The 23,182-nt window shown below is 52.0% G+C and overlaps 1 protein-coding gene across 7 annotated transcripts in view; it reads right to left on the bottom strand.

The window, feature by feature from the left end:
- The window catches only part of NFIX (nuclear factor I X), a 94,218-nt gene that overhangs the window by 59,673 nt on the left and 11,363 nt on the right, over nt 1-23,182 (bottom strand). For 5 of the 7 annotated variants that reach the window (XM_049877075.1, XM_049877078.1, XM_049877079.1 and 2 more), the window contains exon 2: nt 5,980-6,511. In XM_049877075.1, coding sequence (XP_049733032.1) covers nt 5,980-6,511 — 532 coding nt within the window. Of the gene's footprint in view, nt 1-5,979; nt 6,512-7,473; nt 7,578-9,323; nt 9,457-23,182 lie in introns of those variants that run through there. The other 2 variants (XM_049877081.1, XM_049877077.1) reach the window with 2 other exon arrangements.

Genomic DNA, 23,182 nt, shown 5'->3' with positions numbered 1-23,182 from the left:
CAACACCAGAACGGAACCGAGGCAAATCCCACTTCCCCCTTCATAGCCACCAACCTGCCCCAGCTGCTCCCGACCACAAAGCCCCTGCCAGGTCTTCCCTTCCCTCCAGCATGGCGCCCTCTAAAGTTGCCATGAGGCCTTCGTTCAACCTACTGGGGACAAGCAGGATTCTTCATTCTAGAGATCAAGAAGCCCCAGTCCAGGGGTGTCCTCACAGTATGTTTACTAAGCGTATTTCATGAATAAAGGAAATTCTGCCATCCTTTGGCAATATCAAAGAGTAAACTGAGTCCTCAGGAAGTCCTGCACATCTGTACCCCAGTCCACCTGCTGCAGAGCGGCCTGGTGAGCTCTGGGTTACGTGCTCAGGCCATCCAGGTCCCCTTCTGGCTTATTCAAGGCCTGTACCCTGCCAGCTAAAGCTCAGACAAGGGCAAGTCTTTCTCTGCTTGTGCTATAGCTTTCAATTCAGCCAGCAAGTAAGCCCCGAACCAAAATCCCCTGTGTACTACAGGCTCAGAGGGACAGCGCAATGGACAAATGGAATGGGGGCAGGTGGTCAAGGGCAATGTGGGGAAAGGGTCCAGGAATGAGACCAAGCCCAGCGATCAGGTCGGAGCATTTCTGATCTCTTCCGGATCACACCTCAAGGTTTGCCTGACCCTAATCATCCTTTCACACTGCCCTGGAGCCACACACTTTGCTTCGCATTAACAGAGGGAGCACTCAAAGCAAAGACAGGTGACCTGGGCAGTCACATGGGGTCAGAAGGGGCCAGAAGGGTCAGATGAGCATTGAACCGTGGCTGGTTTAATGCTCTGCTGTAGTCATATTGCAATTCTTAATAACTATTGAACAAGGGGTTGGCATTTTTATTTTGCTCTAGGCCCCCAAATTGTATAGCTACTGCGGTTACCTCAGATTTGTTCAAGCTTGGGCTTTTGAGTTCAATTCCCAATGCTCCAATTTAAAAGGGACCAGGACCAACCAGAGGTCCTCCAGGGGCTGGTGACCCAAATGACAAGGGCACTAGGAGCTATGTCAAATGTGGAAGCATGAAGGGACAGGTGACACTGGCCTGCAGAAGAGACAGTTTCCTGGTGGAAACACGAAAGATGCCTTTTACTGGGTTTGCCATGTCACAGAAAAATAAGCTTTAACCTGGGTTGTTCCTTAAGACAGAAACGAGACCAACAGGTGAAGGTTACAGGAAGGCAGACCTGGGCCCACAAAACCATAGCAATCTCGTAATCATAAACTGCTGCTGTCCAGCCTGCTAAGTGCTGGCATCTTTGCATGTTAGCTGGTTTAATCCCTTTAAATTACCCTCTGTGCTAGATGTAGGGAAGAATTTTACAACAGCTAAAGCTGACCTTTGAACAATAGTGACAGCTCTTCTGGGATGTTCTAAAGGAGACCCTCCATTGGGTTAAAAAATTAATCTATAGATCTTCCTAATTTTACCAGCCGGTTCCTTGGCAATGCAGTCTTTGCCAACCCTGGCACCAGATGGCGCTGCCGCAAAGATGAAGGCCAGTGGCATTTCTGGGCCTTGAAAAAGTAAGCAGCGGGTGAGGTGGCCAAGTGTTCATGTTGGGGTTAGCCCCCTAAGAGATGGCTGGGCTCCTGGGGGCCTCGACCCACACCACTCACAGTCAGAACCACCAGTCAGGTTGGGCGTCAAGCAAAGGCTTGGAGAGGCCTCGGCTGGGACGGCATGCTTTGGCAGGTCTGACACAGTGGGACAATGTCCACTGCCACCCAGGAAGGATGTAGAGACCTTCCCTTGGATCTGAAAATCAACACTCGCTGCCAAGCTCCAACCCGTGAAGTGGAGAGCAAAAATCAGAAAGCTTTTATACCTAAACAGTGTAATACCTAACACTTGAAAAAGTTCACTTAGACAAATCTTCAGGTGCTACTCGAACCACCCATCCCAAAACCTGGAGATGAGGAAGGTGGCAAGGTCTCCTCTCAGGGCAACACACTGAAGGACCCAGGAAAGGGCAGCCTGCAGAGTCCCAACGGGGTCTGCAGCACAAACAGCCCAGGCTCATCAACAAAAATACTGCCAGAAAAGAAGAAAAAAAAGGAGGAAGAGGACAGCCTCAAGATTATGACAGTTAAGAGTTATTTTCAATCCATTACAATATATAGACCTTACTTGGATTCCCATTCAGACAAACAGACTATAAAAAAGAAATGAAGAGATAATTACGGAAATGCAAACACTAACCAAAAAAAAAAAAAACCCACTGCCTTTGAGTTGATTCCGACTCATAGTAGATACCTGATATTAAAGAAACCGTGGGGTTTTTTTTCTTAAGTGTGATAATAGTATTGTAGTTATGTTTCTCAAAGAGTCCTTATTGTTATAGATACACGCAGAAATGTTTACAGATGACAAGCTATGATGCCTGAATTTTCTTCCAAATCCCCGGTGTGGATGGGAAGACTGTCTGTAAGTTGCTAACTGTTGACACCGGTTGGTGATGGTTACGTGGAGGTTCATTATACAAAAGTAGAGAGAATAGTATACATATGAAATTCTCCATAATAATAAAGCTTAAATTAAAAACAAAATGGGGGGAGCCATCACCCAAGACATGGACTTCAGGGGCCTCCGGTATGGGCCAATCGGAGGGTTTTGATGGGAGACACTAACATTTCCATTCAGTTAGGCATTTTATTAGCTTCAGATTTTTTTCTTTTCTAGCCTCCATGTTTAGGAAGATCTGAAGATGCCAGTTCATCTCCAGAGCACCTGTGGAAGCTCTGGAGATAGTCTCTGTACCACTTCTAGACAAGTGTGGCCAGCCTTCCTCACACAGCAGAGGCCTCCAGGCCTGGCCCCGTGCTCCCCTGATATCCTACTCTGGGACACTCCCTTTGGATGGAAGGACATCCCCAGAAAATATCCATCCTCCTCCCCATTCCAGTGCTCCCTGACCCCACCCTGCCTCGACCTCTCCTTCAGAGCGCAGACAGACACAGACTCTGCCAGACTCCTTCCCAGCAGGAAGACTGTACTCATGGCAGCTGCAATACACTCTGGGAGGCCTTTTAGGCTCCTTATTTTGGAAGTGGAGCTGCCCATGTCATACACGTCCTTCATTCCCTCTCGACCATACCCACCTCTTGAAGTCTCATCTAGGGCATGACAAGGGTCTGAAAGGCCTCTGAAGGCACTTAGAGGTGAAGTCTTTCCCCCATTTACCACCATGTCCTGTTCACCCAAACCACCCATCACCCAGATTCTGTTCTCAGCCCAGTTTTAAGGGATGAAAAGGCACTTCTTTCAGAGTCCAAAACAACTCTCCTTGAGCCCTTCCCACCTCAGTACCCACCCAGTTTATTTATACTGGGGGGGTAGTGGCCCTGCAGAGCAAGCCAGTAGGCATGGCTCTGGGGAAAGGCAGTGCCATCAGATCTCAGTAGTGTTTGGTGGCTGAGCCAGAGAAGAAGACATTTTCTAGCAAACTGGGTTGGCCCAGGAAGGTAGTCGTATGCACTAGCATTGCGGAGCCTACCTACCCTCCTCTCAGGAAGAACAAACAAGACTCACCTGGAGCCCCATCCGCACCTCCCCCCAACTTTCCATTAAGGCAAGCTCAAATTAAAGCAATTCTAGCAAGAAAAAGCCTTCTATCATCGAATCTATCTCGTCTCTAGGATGTGGAATTAAGCAAAAATGTCCTCAGCTCTCTACTCCGCATTTGTTGCAGACACTCGGCCTCAGCCCCAGCAGAGGTGGCCTTGGCTGTTTTCGATGGGGCAGGAATTCACTCCTATTCCTGGGCAAATGATCTCAGCTGAGATGGGGGGTGAGACAGTCCTCCCTTTCTTCTCCCTGACACCTGCCCGGTCAGTCCAGGAGCCAGAAAGTGGGCTGGGAAGCGTCTCCCTCATCATGTGCACTGCATCCTACGCTGGCAGCAGTCATGAATTTGGCCTAAAATAAAAATGGCCAGGAAAACAACTTCCTCCACTCCAAGGATCCAGCTAGAAAGCGGAGGAGGAGGAAGCCAGCTTAGGAGGAAGATGAGTGTTGATTTTCATTTGAGAAGCTCTTTGGCCCCTAGCTCTTAAATCAATCGGAAGATGAAGAATCTCCTTTCGGAAGCACTATCTGATGGACACCGCTGGCACGCCTGAGCTTCCACACTGCCCCCAGGCTACCTTGAACACCACCAGGCACACCCTCCCCACTCTGGCTTGCCATGTAGATAGCCAATGAGGGACAACTTTTTTTTTTTAATCTCTTTTCCAAAAAGAAAAGGAATTCAAGCTTGGGGTTGGGGGGACCCATTGGCAGTTGGCCTTCTGAATGAGGGTCTTTCAGGCCTAGAAAGAACCACGGAGGAAGAACCTGCGGGCACGGCCTCCAGCTAGCTACTAAAACCACCTCAGGAGGAGAGAGAACACAAATACCACCTTCTACTCAGAGTTCTCCACCACACCAACTTTTCCATGCTAACGCCTGTGGCGATTATAGTCCTGACGCAATGCTGAAAGTCCCCCCCACCAGTTTTATTTCTGGGTTCAGTCATATCACTCCTTCCAACTTCCCAACCAGGCAAGAGAGTGACCTGAGCCGGTTTTGAGTCTCTTTGCTTTTTTGTGAATGAAAGGAAAGGAAGACACACACCCTCGTGGGAAAGATTTGCAGGAGCTGAAGTTAAACCACATTCGCGTGAAAGGAGAAAGAAGGGAGATGAGAGGGGGAAAAAACTGGAATGGTGGAAAGTAAAAAAAAAAAAAAAAAACAGCAAAAGGTTTGGTAGCCCTCTCATTACAAGTTGGTTGGCTATAATGTAAACACACTTCTGCCTTGCTTAATCACAGAGCGCCGCCGTTTAGGTTTCAAAGGCGGCAGTAAATTGGGCGTAGCTGAGTGGAGGCTAAAAATTAACCAGCCATCTCTGTTTCAATTTGTAAGAAAACAAAAGCGGAAAGAAATTATAAAAAGGGAAAGGGTGAAGGGAAAAAAAAAAGGAACAGAGAAGGAGAACTGAATCGTCCCAACCCAAACTGCAGGGTACGACCGGGAAAAGCCAAGAGAACTGGAAAAACATTTGGAACATGCGCACGAAAAAGGCGATTTTGCAGTTTTGTGTTGGTAGGTTTCCTCCCGAGCTCCAGCGCAGAAAGCCACACTGCTTGACCAGCTGCTTGACCGCGCGGTGTGGGAAGCCTCCTGAACTGGCCGAAGCTGCCTAGCCCTGCCCGCCAGCATCTGTCCTTGGGACTCCCCCACGTCAGCTGAACCATGTAGAGAGGAAGAGCCCACGAACAGGGTGCTTTTTGCCACTCTCTCGCTACGAAATCAAATTACTTTCATTCTCTTTGACAGTCAAATTCCAGCCAAAACAGCTCCCTCTTCTCTTCATCCTACTCTCACTCCCTTGCTCAAGCCACCTTGTCTCCCGCTGCCTGGGCATCAGCCCCAGAACCTGCTCCCTGCTCCCTCTCCTCTTTTTTATTCATTCCATCTCATACCCATGGGCCTTACACTCCCTTTTCTCTGCCAAATTGCAGCCCACCCTGCTTGTGCCAAATACAGCTTTTTACCAGGACTTGCAGTGCTGCCCCTGCCCTCAAAGATATTTTCAAATTCATTTAGAATAAGAGCAAAGACTGGTTTTTTTTTCAGGGGGAGGTTATCTTAGACTCTCACCATCATGGGTAATTCTGGGGCACTCTGGCTCTGGTCCTAAGACCTGAAGCAGCTTTCGGATCGGACAAGACTTCCAAAGACAGACATGCACAAAATCGGTAATACGGTAAAGAAAGAGGGGAAGGATAAAGAATAAAGAGAAGAGGGCAAAGGAAAAATGGAACATCACCATGCTGCAGGCCCCGTCAGCCGGGCGCCCCGGTTAGGCCCGATGCCTGTTATCATTTGAAAATGAGAAGCACAATACACAGAACAAACACCAGCAAGTAAAATTAAATGGAAAAATGTGGAGAGGAACCTACCCGGAGTGTGGACAAAGTAAGCCAGATAAAGATCCAGTTCTTTGATTGTGACTCCAATGTGGTGCGGCTGGACGCACAGGCCGGGGTTCGAGCACTGGGGCGACTTGTAGAGCCGCTCCCCGTCAGTACTTTCCAGGGGTATCCCCTTAAACAAAATCACCATGACCAGGTCCAGCCGCCACACCTTGTCGGCCTGGCGCAGGCAGTCAATCCGGCGGATCTTGCCCTTCTGGTCGGGGTTGGACAGCACGCAGCAAGGGGGCTTCTTGCCCGTGATGGTCAGCACGAAGTCCTCGCGGAACTCAGGCCGGATGTCCTTGCGTAGCTTGGCCAGCAGCCGGGATGCCCACTTCTGCTTGATCTCGGGCTTCTCGCCCAGCAGCTCGTCCTTCACCGCCCGCTCTTCATCCTTCGACATCCGCTTCTCGTGCTTCTTGAAGTACTTGCGTTTCCGTGCCTGCAGGTTGAACCAGGTGTAGGAGAAGGCTCGGACGTGAGGCAGCAGCGCCTCAATGAACGGGTGGAACTCATCCTGCAGGCGGCAAGCCGGGAGCATGCGGGGCAGGGAGGAAGGGAGGAGGGGAAGGGAAGACGGGATGAGGGGGACAGAGAGAAGGAGAAAAGAAGTGTTAAAAGGGGGGGCACAAGGAAAAATCGTCTTCTCCACCTCCTCCCCAATTTCCTCTTCCAATTGTTCTACAAAAGTGTGGTATGAAGCCACCACCAGCGGAATCAGCCACTTGCTCCCATCCCAGCCTCAGACGCTAGACAGAGGCACCAAGAGCCTGTGCACACACCTATTCTCTCTCCCTCTCTCACTCACACACACACACACACACCCGCGCGCGCACAGACAACACTGCTGTCCACACACACACACGCTGCTGGTATCCCCGCCAGGCTCTGTCGCGCCCATGACATCTCCATGTTCTATCGCAGCCTTGAACTCCTGACAGCTCGCCCGACGCGTGTCCGCCCCGCACAGACACCCGTGGACGCACACACGAGGTGCGCAGGAGCTGCCTCGAGTCCCGACACCGGTCAATTTTTGGCCACCCCCGAAAAGAGAGAACATGACATCCACGAGAGATGAACCAGATTTGGCTTCCCCCCTCCCCGTCTTCTCTCCTAATCCAATTGGAACATCCACCCCAGAATTTTTCAGTCAGATCTAAATCCTAAATATGTGATTTCAGCATTGTTATCGACACCCATACTAATGTTAATCACAGTAATAATGAACAAAACACTTCTTGTTAGTACAATAAGGTGGTTGTCTTGGCCACATTAGAGTTAAAAGCTACGAGGGTCGTCTTGCGGCCCCTTCCCCAGCTTCCCACTGACCCCTCCACCCTCTTTCCCACTTAGTCAGGTGACAGAGGGCTGGGCTCTCAGTTTATTTATTTATTTATTTTGCTTGTTTGCTTGTTTGAAGTTTAAATAATCATTGATTTCTGTTTACAAAAATAAAACTGGAAAAAATTAAATAATTACCATTGATCTGAAGCACCCGGCAAAGCCCAACGCCTGATTCTGAGATTCTGGACTCAACAGAGTTGTGAGTTGGGGGCGGGTGGGGGGAGGGGAGGAGGAGGAGCAGGGAGGAAGGTAAATGTTTTAAAGGGGGCTATTATTGGTGTTCTGGGGAATAGGGGCCGGGCTTGGGTGGATTCTCAAACCCTTCCCCCTCTTCCCCCCCCCCACGCTCCATTGCACAGAAGGGAGAAATTAATTTTTCTTTTTTTTTGAAAAGAAGCAAAAAAGAAAGAAAGGTCAGGGATAGCAAGCCGAGAGAGGACGCGAGCCGGTTGCCACACACGCCAGGTAAACAAAAGCCAACAAAATTTTTTTTTCAATTTCTCCCCTTGTGCATCCTCTTCCAGTTAAAAAAAAAAAAAGAGAGAAATATGCAAAATGAAAAAAAATCAAAACCAACCTCCCATCATCACATACCCCCCCCCAAGAAACACACCCTACCCCACCCCCGTGCAAAACAAAAACAAAAACCAGGAGGGAAAAAGCGGCAGCTGAAGAAAAAGGCTTTCGGCTTTGGCAGCGGCACAGGGGTGTAAACTTCGAGCTGCCTCCCTCCGCCTGTTGGGAGGAAAAGGGGGAGCTCGCAGATTCCCGGGGAAGAGGACGAGTTCTGACCGGCTGCAGACCGTCGCTGGCAGACGCGTGCAAAAGAGAGAGAGAGGGAGCGAGAAAGAGAGAGAGAGAGAGGGAGCAAGAGAGGGAGGGAGGATGGAAGAGAGAGAGGGAGAGCGCAAGGGAGGACGTGGATGGGGCGTGTGTGAGCGCGTGAGCGTGTGTGAGTGAGTGTGTGTGTGTGCGTTGGTTTTTTTTTTTTTTTTTGCTTCTTTTCTCTCTCTCAAACTCCCTCTCTCTCTCCCCTTTCATGCTCAATCCCCATCCATTTGCCTGTGCCAAAGCCAGTAAAAAGGGGGGAGAGAGAGAGAGAGGGAGAAGGATCCACCTATTTGGCAGAGAGACGTCTGCCAGCAGCCAATGGCTGCATTCGAGGGGAGGAGGGAACCAGGCAAGCCGGGGAGGGTGGGGAGGGCCCCCGGCAATTGGAGACCAAAAACAATTTGCCCAATCGACAAGTTCACGTCTAATGAACAAGCAAAGTCCAGCAGTTATGAATTTTTCATTCCAGGCTCTCTCTCTGGCCCATTTGGCAGCAGCCGCCCCGCAAATTTGGGGGTGGGGGTGTGATTAAGGAAGACGCAGAAAAAAAAAATTTTTTTAGCCTGAAAAATAAATAAATAAATATAGGACTGAGTCCGGGTGGCGGGCGGGAGCCCCAGAAGGCCCTGGAGAGAGCAGCTGCGCCTGCTTTCTGTGTTTTGGTTTCAGTCTCTTTCTCTCAGGCCCGCACACTCTCTTTTTCTGGTTCTGTTTCTTTTTTATTTATGGAGCAAACAGGGGCGAGTGGAAGTTTTCTTCCCCGGCCGTACACACAAGCCTGCGGTGCTATGAATAGAAAGAGAGAGGAAGAAAAAGAGAGCGGAAAGTGTAAATGCCAGCCACGCTTCCAGGGCAGGAGCCCGTCGCCCAGGGTGCAGGCAGCCCCTAGTCCCAGCCTGGCTGCAAGCCCCTAGCACCCAGGCTCCCCAAAGCCCCCTGTGCTCTGCTGCCTCCCTCAGCCCACACCCAGCCACGCACACCCCATTAGCAGTGACGAGGACGCCAACACTCTGCAGCTCGGCTGTCGAAACTGCAACAGTTTATTAAAATAGCCTCTTGTCCCAGTGTTCCGCTGACAAGCACCACACACAGCCCCAGAGAAATGACAAAGGCGATAGGGTGGACATTACCTCCAAAGAGTCACTGAGTCTTACCTACACACCCCACCCCAGACGTGTAATGCTTTGCTCTCTCCAGCTTTGCCCCCTCCACTTAAACTGTTCAGTTGTCTCGTTTGAAGGAGGGTGAACATTTCAGTTCAGATGAATGGGCCCACACTGTACAATGCAAGGTGACAAAAACACAAAATAAAGACACCTAAGTGAAAAGAAAAGACAAAAGCAGAAAGGAAAGGGTTATATCAAAAAAAAAAAAAAAAAAGTGGGACAACCAGGATGTCGAGTCACGGAAAAGAGTCCCATCAGGAAAGCCAGACCTGTCCTGCCCTGGGCCTTCCTCCCACTGGGGCGGGGGCAGGGCTATCAGCAGTCAGAACTTAGGCCTTCAAAACGCAGTTATGAGGAGGCCGTTATTAAATAAAAGAGAGAACAGAGGAGGCCGTGAACACTGACAGGGAGAGAGTGATCCACTCGGTCGGAACTCATCCCCATAGCCACCCTCTCCCAGAGAGCAAGGCTCAGCCCTAGGCTGGCAATGCAAAAAAGTCACTGCTCACTCTCACCCTTTTCTTCCCCATTTAAAACCTTGGACTCTGTGGCCTTTATGCTCAGCGGAGAGAGGCCTGGCAGAGAATCTGGGGTGTGTCAAAACAAAGCATCCAGCCCTGGATGTGGATGGGTGCTGAATCCCTACAAAGGGAAAGGTGCCGCGCCCAGCACCTGGGACCTCATCTGAAGTTCGCTTACAGCTGACCCAGACAGAAACAGAGGTGAAAGTGCAGGAGGCAGGTGTCACCATAGACAGGGCTCTTAGGGTGGCGTTCAATAATTAATGTCATGTTAATAACCAGCTTCTGTCCAAGTAGCCAAAGACGTTAGCTTGGCGACACAAGATACCAAACCCTGCCCTACCTCCTTGAGGAAGCAACCTTACTTTCTAAAGTCAATGTTCAAAACGACAAATGAGTTTATATTTGGCTTGTAGGTGTTTTTCTGGTATTTTGATTTATGCTAAACATTAGACACAGAGCAGAAAATGCCCAACACGAGCCTCCTGGAGAATCTTGGCATGTCCCCTTCCCCATACGCAGTTCACAAACCACAGGGCGGGCGGAAAAGCACTACTGATCACGGTTGATTCTTAATGAAGGGGTTTACAGCTGCTCCCCCCCTCCCCGCCCAGCCAGTGTCCCACAGCCAGGAGATAGCCATGGGAGGATCCAAGTGGAAGTTAGAGAAACAGGACAAGATTCTTCCTGGATGCAGGAGGGGGTGAAAAGGTCGAACAAAGTGGTAGAGAGATCTGACACAGAGGGGACCCACGCAGAGCCCCACATATCCCTTGAACACTCTCTTAAGGGTAGGAGCAACAGGCCCTTCCAGGGGAGAAAGGGGAAGGGAGAACAATCATCGATTGTCCTTCTCCCCCTGCCAATGGCTTTAACCTTGAAGGTGGGCAGGGAGGATTCCCAGGCAGCCGCTCTCCCTCACCCCTCACCCCTCACCCTGCTCTGAAGGGGCCTGGAAGCAGCGGGGATGTTCCTAGGGCTTGGGGAGGGAGAGGAGGAGAAAGTCTCAGTCTCTCTCTCTGTCTCTCTGCAGCCTACAGAGAGGCAGCAGGCACACTGGTTCCTTCAGAAACACTTCAAGAGCCCTAGCCCCAGCGGCCCCCTCCACCTGCATTCCACTGGTAGCGGCTTCTCTGCCCGGACACGCCCCTCAGAAGCCCCAAACAAAAGGGGACTGTCCCCCTTTTGTTAAGAGAGTTGAGGCTCCTGTTTGAAGACTACCTGTCCCTGTCCCAGCCTCCTTTCCTTCACCCTCCTGCCCCAGCAGGGAGATTCGGCTGCTCTGCAAGGGCAACTAGAGCCAAGACAAAAAAGCCGGCAGACAGCGTGAGGCTTCTCCAGGTCTGCGTCACCAGCAAGTGCAAAGGTTCAGGGGACAGGGGACTGGACGGACAGAGGGGGCGAAGGGGGCAGGCCACGGAAAGGGAAGAGGAGGAAGAGGAAGGGAGGTGAGAGGAAAAACCCGCTGAGGGGGAGGAAACCAGGGATGCTGTTGAAAGTGTGCAAAAAAAAAAAAAAAGAGAGAAAGTGAGAGAATGAAATAAGTCAAGGAGACAAAAAAATAAAAGAAGGAAAAATTGGGAAAAGGGTATTTTCCCCATTTAAAAGAAAAACTTCAAGAGCCCAGAAATAAGACTTTTAAAGTTTGCATGGGTTTGGGGTTTGTGAAAAGGAATGTGCCTGCCATTGTGAGAGAAAGGCCTTTTTCTCTTTTATTGTTGACTGTATAGAATTTGATAAAAACAGCAACAGTTTCACTGAAATATTTCTAAAATATGCCGGTTTGGGCCATTACTGAATGTGCACCGAGAGAAAAAGACTGAGCAGGCCACAGAGAGGGAGAAAGCAAGAGAGAGAGGAAAAAGCGAAAAGAGAGAGAAGGGCAAAGACTGAGGGAAAGACGGGCAGGGCTGACAAGGGGAAATAAGCAAGGAGAAAGGACAGAAGAGGGCACTGGGGACAGGGGGCAAAAAAAAAAAGAAAAGAAAACTAGCCAAGAAAAATGCCTGCTTCTACAGTGACAACGTGAAATATGTTGTTTTCAAAAACGCCATAAAACAGTCCTGTCAACAGAGGCTTTGTGGATTTTTTTAGGGAAAATAAAAAATATATATGTACAGTACCTCACTCACACAGATAATATTAAAAATCTTTCGGGAAACAAAATAAGTTGCCCCGCCTGAGGCGTGTTCCACAACCACCCCATACCTGCCAACGGCGAAACATCTCCAAGCACAAGCTGGATCTTTAAAGACAGTTCCACTGTTAGAAGGTCTCTTTATCTTAAAAACACACAACAAAAAGCAACTCTATTTGTCCATATTCTGCATTGTTTAAGGTCCAAATGTATTCTTTCAGGCCCTGGCCACATAGGCCCATGTTGATGTAGATAACTACACGCAGTTAGCACAAAGAACTGACAAAACTTACACAGAAATGACCAGATAATTCAGTATCCATTTTACTGTCTATCTGCAGCCTGGGGAGAAAGGACACAAGAAAGAAAATGGGCCACAAATAGAACACTGGTTAGTTTGCCCAATTCGTGGGATTTTATAATTCAGCCCAGCCTTCACCCAAACCTAAAGGGGCTGACTTTGTATTCCTCAGCTCTCCCATCGCATCCCACAGACCACTTCGTGGAAGGCCACAAAGGGCCAGACTCCCAGTCCGGGTCACAGATGGAAGAAAACTGCAGAGAGGACACAGGACCCAACAGGCAAGGGGAAGGGACCCAGGCTGCTTATCCTACAGGTGGGTGGGGCTCTACAGCCAGAGAAAACCCATCTGAGAGTCCGAAAACATCAGGACTGAAAACCAGAAAATATACTTTATGAGGAGACTCAGATAATTTGGACAAAGCGGGTTTTTTTTTTTTTTTTTGCCAACTCTGGCCAGCTTTCCTCTGCCTCAGGAAAGGTCAGCCGCGCACTGTTTCTCTCATCCTCACACTGGTCGAATGGATTTTCCTCACATCCATGCACTAGGTCTAGGGCAGGACCTGCCTCAGACCAGGCCACTGGTTCCTGTAAAACAGCCCTCCTTTTCCTTCCTTTTCTCCTACTGACTACAAACCGGGAGCGGGAGCGCTGGCCTGGGATCTGGCCAAGCAGGCAGCCTCGTTCTGGCTCCAAACGTTACCCTCCTCCAGGCACATCGCCCCTCACCCTCTTGGCACAGAATAAAATAGGGTAGATATGGGGGTATTTGGGGATATAATCTATTCTCTCTAGTGCAACTGGAAATTGTTTACTTTCATCTCATTCTCTGTAAGAAATGGGAAACAAATATCCTAGTCTTTAATTTATTATGTACTTTGAAACTTCCCTGTGTCACCAAATAGAATAGCAACCAGAGCCCTCTGCTCCAGCCGGTGGGCTACGTGAGGACTGGACCCTTCGCAGAAAGCCAGAAAGCGCAGGACAGAAGGAAGCAAGGGCTGCGAGGGACAAGGGCAGCCTCAAGCCACCTACTCTGCCTGGGAAGCTTCAGGCCATGGTGCCCAAGAGCCCGAGAAGATGCAAAACCCCCAGAGGACAGCTTCATAACGTTCTCTACAGAAAAGCAGAAATCTGGCAAAACAAGGAAAGGAGAGACCAGTGTGTGGGGATGAGGTCTGCGCCAGGCTTGCTGTGAAAATATCTAGATAGCAAAAGAGAAGGCCGAACCAAATGGCGAAATGATTAAAAAATCACCACAGGCATCACTAAGAGTAATTCCCAACCCCACAGAAAGCTGAGGGATCCTACAGAAGAAAGGTTTCTGACCCCCCCCCCCGCCCCACACACACACATCCAGAAACTTCTGCGGGGACTCCAAGGCGCTGTGGCTAAGGGCATGGAATAGTGACAAAACCCCAAAGCAGCGGCCTTCCTGACCCCCTCTACAAGGCTCGCTAGTTGCTAGTCGGGACACCCCCTTGCTCTGTGGGTTCTATGTCCCCTGTTCCCACTGCCCCAGGAGGATTTGAATGGAAAGGTTTCTCTGACCGCCTGGCCTACACTCCAGGCACCCTCGGCTGAAGGAAGCCGCTTTCTCGCAGTTGCTGCGACAACAGGCGGTGCCTGGAGCCCCAGGCAGAAAGCAGGGTGGCTGGGATGGGAACAGCCCGGGGAGTTTTCACTGCTGGAGGGCTAGGAGGTAGGAGGGTAATCTGGACCAGCCCTGCCTGGGCTTCCCCAAAATATACAATTTTAGGCATTGGAAGGTGGGCATTTTTCAGTCCCTCAAAATGTGTTCTCCTCCAACTATTTCATTATTAGGATCACTGCCAAGGAAACTCAAGAATCCTCATCTCCCTGGTGTCTAGCCCCTGCTACCAAGGAGGCTGGCTCGGGGTGCCCGGAGCCCAGGACCATGCCACTCCTCAGCCACGCTCGTCCCTACCGGCTCCCTTTCTTCCTCACCCTCTCTCCCCCTCTGCGTCCTCCAGCTCCAACACAAACTGTTTGCATGGGAAGTCTCCCTCTATGACCCGATTCAGCACACACAAGTGAAAACTGTGGGCGACAGACCCAACGTCCTAACGAACTTGCGTTAATTAATGCTAAGAAAGAAAAGAGGCGCCCTCGCTCTGTTGAATCACGGTTCACTAGCCCTTTCAGTTTGCTGTGGGTGGAGGAAAAAAAAAAGAGGCTTTTTGGTTCAAATATTTTTGGGGGGCGAAGAGAAAACAAAAACACCGCAGAAGGGCCACGGAGGGAGAAGCTGTCAATACCTGCCTGGAGGAGCAGAGGCAAAAGGAGGGAGCTGGGCGGGGGCAGCCCGGCATCCTCCCCCAGGCTTCTGGCCGTGAGTTGTGCAGGGAAGAGCCAGGAGGGGAGAGAAGAAGGAGGGATTATCAACTGATCACAGGCCTGGTCTAATAAATCACTCCAAAAATTTTACTATCAAGCTATAAGATGCACATCAAAAAAAAAAAAAAGAAAAGAAAGCTGAAGTCCAACAACCCCATTTGAGCAGAGCCGGGAAAATGTTTTAACAGTGCAGAAAACTGAAGTATGGATGGCAAGCATACAAAACATTTAAGTGTGCAGAAAAAAAGAAGAGGTGGCAATGGAGGGACAGGGAGAACAGATGCAATTTTGCTTTCCAGATGTTGACAGCAAAATGTAATTGGCAAGTAACTTTCTCTTTACCACTTATTATCCTTTGGTCCTAAAATGTTGGAATCTTACGTCTACAACTAATCTGCAGGTGGTTTCCAGGCACTCCACACACATGGACAGGTCAGGAAGCCTCACGGGCCACCGGTCTGCAAGTTTTTTTTTTTTTTTTTTAAATCAGACATGAATTTCCCCAAGCCCTCCTACCATTCCTGGGAATGTGGGGAGCCTAAGAGAAGGCCAAAGCTGGCTGGAGGACATTGTTATTTATTGTATTATTATTATTATATTCAGCCTTGTCGTTACGTTTGAGGTTAGGCCTTATGTTTTTCTTTCTTTTTTTTTAATCCATAAACTTTTTAACCGAAGTATAGCACGTAAAAGAAGAGTGCACACATTCTAAGTGTACCCTCGGTACATTTCACAAAGTGAACACACCCATGGTAATCCCACCTAGATTAAGAAATACGACGGTTTCAGCACTGCTAAGCAGAACTTACATTTTTAAACCATAGAGTTCTCATAGTTTATGAAATAGCTCCTGCCCGCATCAAGAGAGTAAAACGTGAATACCTTTCTATATACTATACGAACGTGTTATAGAGCAGGCCATGCTACTCGTGCAACTGAAAAAATCCTGGTGAAAAGAAGCCCCCTCATCCTCAACCTCTGTGCTGCTGAGGGGCTTCAGCACCTCTCTCAGAGCCTGCCCAGCTCTGCTCCCATCAGTGGGGCAACTAATTGTATAGGGGGTTTAGCAGACTCTCCCAAGGCATGTGTAGGGGACAAATAGGCCAGGAGCTGAAAGCCAAACAGCCGTAATGACTGAGAGGTGGCAAGGGTCTCTCCCTCCCCTCTGCCTGCAAGCCAGGCAGGGATTTGGGGGTTTCGGTATGTGGGTCAACAGGGAGAGTGAATTTCCAGGGGTTTCTGCAAGGAGAAATAAACACACATCAGGGCAGGCTGCTCCCAACCAACCCTGCCCAGAAGAGTCCTGCACGGAGGTAAGAGACAGAAGGGAGCCCAGAGAGCGAGAGAGCAGTGGATTAGGCCTTGGGTTCTTGGGGGCAAGACTACCTAGGAAGAGAGGCTGAACCCTGCTGTGCCTGCCTACCCCTTCCCTGGTTCCAGCCCCATCTGGCTCTCCCCTCACTTTCACTAGCACTAAATTTACTTTATAATTTCAAAATTAAATTTTTTTTAAAGTAGGGAAAAGAAAGCACCGAAGGCAAAATACCTCCCACGATACCTCTCCAAGGGGGAAAAAGTTTCTGCTTATATAAAAAGAGAAACGCAAGGGATTGCTGAAAAGTCTAAGCACCAAATAACCAGGAAAATAAAAGAGAAACACATTTAATTAAAAACACCTGAAGCAAATAAATAAATAACTCCCTCTGTAATGCAAATGCTCTGCACAGCTACTGGTGCCTGCCCATGGGCACAAGCCTCCACCCCATTTCTTCCCCAATTTTCTCCTTCCCTTCTAACTAGAGGCTGTCTCCCCCAAGCCCTCATGGAAGCTCCCTTTTCTTTCCAAAAGGTCTACCTGGCACTTGGGGGAAGAGGCCCAAGGCAGCCATCTCATCCAGCCCTGACCCTAACCCCCTTCCTCAATTCCCATACCTCCACAGGCTGTGCCCAGCCACTGGCCCTGGACCCTGCTCTCCTTCCTCAAATCCAAACCTTAAGAGTATCTGCAAGGACACTGCCCCTGGGGCTGGAGCCTGACACCAGGCCCAGCCCAAGTGGGCAGCCTCTCACCCCTACCAAGGTATCAAGGGCCCAGGGCTGCCAGGCAGACTCTCCCACAGAATTTTCTTTTCATGTTGCATGCGGGGCTGGTGAAAAGCTGTGGAAGCACTGTTCAGCTTAATTTAAAATATAACAAGGATCTGTGCAGGCAATCTTTAGAGATACTTGCTGACTTGATCCCATTTATTTTTTTGGGGGGGGGGCACATGGTAGTCTCCAAAGCTCTGCTTCCCCACACCCTCGCTCCAGGGGTTTGACTCGCCCACTTGCCCACCGCCTGGGAAGCGCGCCCTTGGCTGGCACTGCGGTACCAGAGCCGGGCTCCTTTCTTTCTTTTTTAAATCGCTCTGGTGCAAACCAGGCAGTGGGTCAGGGCCCAGAGGAGGGGGAGGGATGAGAGGGTTGTCTCTGAAAGAAGGGAAAAAAAAGAGAGCGAGGCTCCAACTCAGGGAGAAGAGCGGCCGGCCGCAAGTTTCCTGGCTTGTGCCAGGTTGGGGATTTGCGAATTAGACCGGAGCGGAGGGAAAGACCGGCGGGCGAGAAAAAAGCCCGTATTAAAACGAACCAGCCTTGCCGAAAAGCGAGCTTTCCACCCTTAAATGAGACAATGCCGAGAGGAGAGAGGAGTTATTTCTCACTCTTTAATTATTCCAATGCTTAGCATTATTAAAAAAAAAAAAACCGCACACATTAGCCAATGATATATTCTAACCCTCAACAAAGCTGGTATTTTTCTCTGATTACAGACTTTGCAGTGGCAAAGCCGGGCTCCGACGACAGAGGCAGCGCAAAATTGTGCTCCTAAATGAGACACTATTTTATTAAAATCATAATAGTTCCTTGCATTTCTATAGCGCCTTTTCAGCGGCGGAGATCCCAGATGCCCCATGCGCGGCTCTACTAGGGAACCAGCAACCGCAAGCTCAGTGCCGAGGCAGGCGAGGCTCGTCAGCTCCACAGAGCGTCACGGGCGTGTATTTTTCTTTCTTTTTTTTAAAGCAGCCTCTGTCTCACGCGCTTTTTTTTTTTTTAAGTAATAAAACCTCTTTAAAATTTTTAAATAATTTTTTTAAAAAAGGGAAAAGATTACCCTGTCGAACAGGGGGAAAAAAAAAACAGCTAAACGTTGTCTGAGAGCTTGGGGCCGGGGATGCTGCTGGGAGGGGTGGCCTCGGGGTCAGGGGTGCAGAGCATGGGGTCAGCAGCAGCCCCGGGTCACCTCGCCGCCTCACCAGGGCGCAGCTGGGGCGGGCTGAGTCAGCTGCACGTGGAAAGGAAAAGGACCTAACACCATCAAAGCGCATTCATGTAATTCGGGTGCTGAGAAGTCGGGTTTAGGAGCGGCTTTTTTTTTGGAGGGGCCAGGACGCCCCTGGGCGCTTTCTCGGAACGCCGGGGGGGGTAGTAAAAGCTGCTCTGGCTTGGAGGTAGTTTGGGGGAGGGGGTACGTAAGGCAGACTCCGGCTTCCTCCTCCAACAGGTTATCTGGGCCCGCTGGGCGCACAGGTTCTTTCTCCACTTTTCCATCCTCTCCCCCGGGGCCTGCCCAGGAGGTGCTGCAAAACGAGGAGGTGTCGCAATGGGTGGGGAGGCCTTAGAGCCCCAAATTAAAGATCCCAGCCCTGAGAGTGAAGGGGGTGTTGATCAAAAGGGATGGGAGGAATTTTTTTTAAAGGTTCTTGGCGGCTTCGCAACTCCCGCGGCTGAGGAGGGGAAAGGGAAAGCGCATTTTCCACCACTTAGTCACATTGCTTCCCCGTGCTCGCCGGAGGCCAGACGCCCCCAAACCCAGCCAACCCTCGAAACAAACAAAAATCTCTCCTGGTAAATTTCCCCGTCCCACCTACCCCCCAAAAAGAGGCGGCTTGGGGTCTGACGGGGAGCCTCTGAGGCCTCAGGTCTGGGGGTGGCGACGTGCACGATGCGGGGAGGAGACATGCCCCTCTCTGAACCGACTTCCCAAAGTCCCTCTTGGATCCTGGGCAGTTAAACCCAAAAGACCTCCGAGTGGCCAAAGAATAACAAGAACCGTCAACATCGTTTTCATTATCCTCCGTCGAGTGTCAGGACCCGCGGGCACAGGGGGAGAGAAACTGAGGCAAAGGCGGCCCTGACCCCCAGCCCAGCGTGTCCCGCACCGAACCAGTGTCGGGCAAAAACGCTGCCATTTGAGCCTTCTGGCGGCGGCCTTTGAAGCTGCAAATGGCGAGCGCCTCTGAACGCGTACCAGGCCGGACTTCGATGGCGGGGCGGGGTAATTTGCTGGGCGGGGCGGGGGGGATTGGTGTGAGGAGTTAGTCCGCACTCCGGCGGGAGGGAGCCGCGCCTGAGCAATACGGGGTGCGAGGGACGACCCAAGGACCCCAGAGAGGGCCTAGGGCAGTCCGAAAAATCACCCTGGGGCCTCTGGTGGTGCAAATGGCCGAGGGCCTGTCCGTGGCCGCCACGCCTTCACATCCTCTGCCAGGGTTCTCTCACCTGCCCATGGGGGAGGAAGCCCGCGCTCCTCTCCCAGCGCCCAAGCGCGGCTCCTCCGGGGCTGCCAGGCAGCGCGCCACAAGTGCTCCCTATATCCGAGGCCTCGACGCCGCTTCCCGCCTTTTCGCCGCTGCGCATGTAGGGCTTTGCGCACGCCCGCTTGTGACCCGCGGACCCCCAGGGCCCCAGGACCTGGGCGTCTGCATTGTTGAAGGCTGTGTTGTTCCCTTCTATCTTGTGGTGCGCGGTGCAAGTGACAAGTGACGGTCGCACCCAAGGTGGGAAGCACGGGGCCCTCCCCTGTCTGGTCCAAGGGGAAGCCTCCCTACGACCCTCGTACCCACCCATGCCAACATCCCAGGCGTGAGCCAATTGGAGTGGGCGCGGGAAATGACACGCGCGAAAGGAGCACCCAGGGAGGCTACAATGAAGAGTCCGTAGGCGTCGGCACCTGGCGAGAGGCACAAGCTGAGGCCAGCGAGTGAACACAGGCGGCACACCTCCGGGGGACGCACAGGCACACGACGTGGGCGCACACGCTAACTGGGAGCTTTTCCCCTGCGGAACTAGGAGAAAGCACCGGGACCGTCGAACTTTGTTTGGCCGGGTTGAGGTATGGACAGGCAACTGTTGGGCAGTGGGGCCATCTGAGGACCTCTGGAACACCCCGCCCCAGCTCTGCGATGCACTTCTGAGATCTGAAGGTATCTCCAACCCCTCCTAAAACCACCTACAGTCGCTCCTGAGGCCCACGGTGCCGCAGGGAGCCTGCCTCTGCCTCTACAGCCCGGGCGCGCCTGGGGGAAAGCCAGGGGGGCCTGTAGCGCGGATCCATGGGCTGAGCTGGACTCGGGGGACAAGTGTAAGTTTCGCCCAAGAAGGGGGGAGGGCATTAAATGGCCTCTTTGTGGAGAGGAATTGCTGGCCGTCACTCAGGATTAATTTAAGCAGCAACAGCAAACACACACCAAAAAGCAACATCTCGCCGCCAGCACCCACCCCCGCGATTGTTTCAGAAGTGCAGCGGGATTCAGCAATGCAAACCAGCCCTTCAGGGGAGGGGGTCCCCGGCTTTTAGGAACGTGGGGCGTCGGCGGTGGGAAAGGGGAGGACTACCACTCTTTCACCCCAAGTCCCTCCCTGGCTGGTGAAATGGGTTTGCAGGTTTGGGACCAAGCCGAGTTGGGGTGGTAAAACCCAAGTACAAAAGGAGAGCGGGGCGGGGGGGCTCTTACATAGAAAATGTATATATAAAGGTACAAATTTCAGATCTAAATATAGTATACGCAGGGGCGCCACTGGGTAGCAGTTCTGGGGCATCTCACCTGCGCCCCAGGGACATTTGGGGAGGCAGTTTTCCAAGAAGAGGGGGAAGTGGGGATTAGGTCTCTCTTTCGAACCCCTCCCCTAACAACCTGAATGCGGCTTTGGAGCCAGATGCCCCAGGCGTCCTGGCAGGTGTGCGGCTCACGTGAAACACACGCGTGTGCAGGCTGGAGACATGCGTATCCACGTGGGCCTGGAGCCACGTGCGTGGGCATCAGCGACTCCCGCAGGCTCACAGACCCACCTGAGCTGTGCTCAGAACCCCCGTCCAGATGCGAGGAGGGGTGTGCAGCCTGTGTTCGGGACCCCCCTTCAGTGCCCAGTAGAGACCTGTATACGTGCGTGCAGTCCCGTTGGTGTGTTGGTGTGTTAGGCCTGGACTATTAGGTGTATATAGACCTGCAAAATATGCCAGGGATCTGTAAGGGAGCCAGACAGGGACATGCACGCGCGTGCTCACGATCGCCTCGAGGGCGCAGAACAGCACCGTGGTAATGTGCGTGCGCACCTCCGAGTACCTCGCTGGAGCGTGCGTGCGCCCGGGTCCGCCTCGGGGCTGCAGCGTAGGGGTGTGCGCCTGTACGTGTGCACGCCTTAGGAGTGACCACGTGCTCCTGGGCCGCCCTCAGAACCCAGCCGAGCCCGGATCTAGCCCCGTAGCAGGCCAAGGGGCAGGGCCAGCCACCCTGCGGGCCCTCAGCTGGATGTCGTTGGAGCCTTGTTGGTTTTGGCCAAGGCAGCTCCAATGGGGGAAGCCCCAGGGAGCGGATGGGGGTGAACAAAGAAGGGGAAAGGGGGGGCAGGCTGCAAAGGAGGAAGCGCCCTGGAACACGGGGGAGGGGGAGGGAAGGGCAGGGATACCAGTGACCCCTGGCACCTGGACTTGGGAGTTCCGAGCCCACAGTGGGGTCAGGGGAACTTGAAGCCCCGGGATTTCTCTGCCTTCCAGGACCCTGGATCCAGTCTAGGGCTCCTAGGAATCCCTTGGAGCCTCAGCTGCCTTGGCTGCCACAACCCCAGGCCACATGGAAACCCCAGCCTCATTGCATGTTGGTGTGCACAGGCACCCAAGCACATCAGAGAAAAACAACACACTGCAACCTGGTGCCCGCTGCATCTCTGATAGCAGTGGGCTGTACAGTGGATTTTTAGTGTCCGCCAGTACCCCACTTGGAGCCAAGTAGCATTTGCAGCACAGGGCTGGACGGAGAGCAGATGGTTGGGTCCAGTAGGCCCCTTCCCCTGTTTCTTTGCCTGCGCTATTTGGGACCTCAGTGTCCCCACCTGGGGAATGGGAAGGGAATTCCCCATGGAGAGGGCTTGGTGGGGGTCTTTTGTGGACAGAGTGGGCTGAAAAGGCAAGGGACCTGTTAAAGCCTTGCTTGCCCCGAGGGCCTGGCTGATACTTCCTGCTGCCCCACTTCTAGCCCTTGACCTGGGCACTGCACTTAACCTTTCGGCCTCTGTTTCCTCATCTGTAAAACAGGTTACTCATACCTGCCTCATGTTGGGAGGGTTACAGGAGGTAACGCATGCCCGCCTGCTGCCCAGGCATAATTGCTCGGGAGTTGGTAGCTGTTATTTTTATTGTGAGAAGTCTATGGCTGTGACAAGCTGTGACGCTTAGTGTGATCGTGTGAGGCTGGCTGTGTGTGCGACTGTGCCGCTGTGTGTGTGTGCGTGTGACAGGTTGTGTGTGAGACTGTGCGTGGACGACAGATTGTGCCGGTGTGCGGCTGTGCCTATGACAGGCTGTCACCGCGCGACAGACTGCGGGTGGCGGGGTGTTGCAGGCACTGACTGTGAGTGGATATGAGGCAATGTGTGGGACTGGGACTGGGGGGACCCCACAATCCTACCTCAGTGAGGCTCTTGGGAACTGGAGAGGTCAGTCCAGTGTCCCCTGGGGCCTTGGCTTTTCCATTGGGTTCATTCAGGCCTCACCTGCTTGCAAACCTTGAGTGACAGGTCAGGGTTCTCTGTGACAGAGCCTCCCCTTCACCCTCTGGGCCAGCTCAAGTGCCCACTCCCCAGCTCTTTCTTGGGTTTGAGGGACCCCAGGAGGGTCATCAGGAACTTCAGGGCAAGGAGGGGCCCAGGCCTGGCTGGCTCCAGTGAGGGACATGCACCCCAAGCCTGTTCCCCACACTTTCTCTGAGCTCCAGTCCTAGGCAGGGCTGGTGGAGACCTAGAGAAAGAAGAAGAGGGGTTTGGGGAAAGACTGAGAAAAGCTAGGAGAGAGATGGTGAGAAAACAAGAGAGAAGGAAAGATGGAGGGAGAGAAAGCACGCACGAGCCCGGCCCTGGAGAATGCTGAGCTGCTTGGGGTCAGGAATTCCAGTCTGGGTGGACACACATTAAGCATGCAGGGTCAGAAATACCAGCCGACAATTACTGAGCACCACTTGTATGCCAGCCACTGCTCATGCTCAGTCTCTCTTTTTAAGACTCACTCACACTTCACATCAACCGAAAGGAGGACTGGGAAAACAGACCATCACAGCTGAGAATTAGCCAGCCCACGGTTCCAACCCAGACACTCCCCTAATTGTTGTGTGACTCCACTTTTGACACCATCCCAGCCCACAGTACCCTTCCTGGTTGGGGAAACTGAGGCTGAGAGGGGCGGGGACCTGTCTGACCACCCCCTTGGCCCCAGGGATAC

Source organism: Elephas maximus, chromosome 3 (genome assembly GCF_024166365.1).
Source record: "Elephas maximus indicus isolate mEleMax1 chromosome 3, mEleMax1 primary haplotype, whole genome shotgun sequence".
Taxonomy (NCBI): domain Eukaryota; kingdom Metazoa; phylum Chordata; class Mammalia; order Proboscidea; family Elephantidae; genus Elephas; species Elephas maximus.
This window is presented reverse-complemented; position numbering and strand designations above follow the sequence as displayed.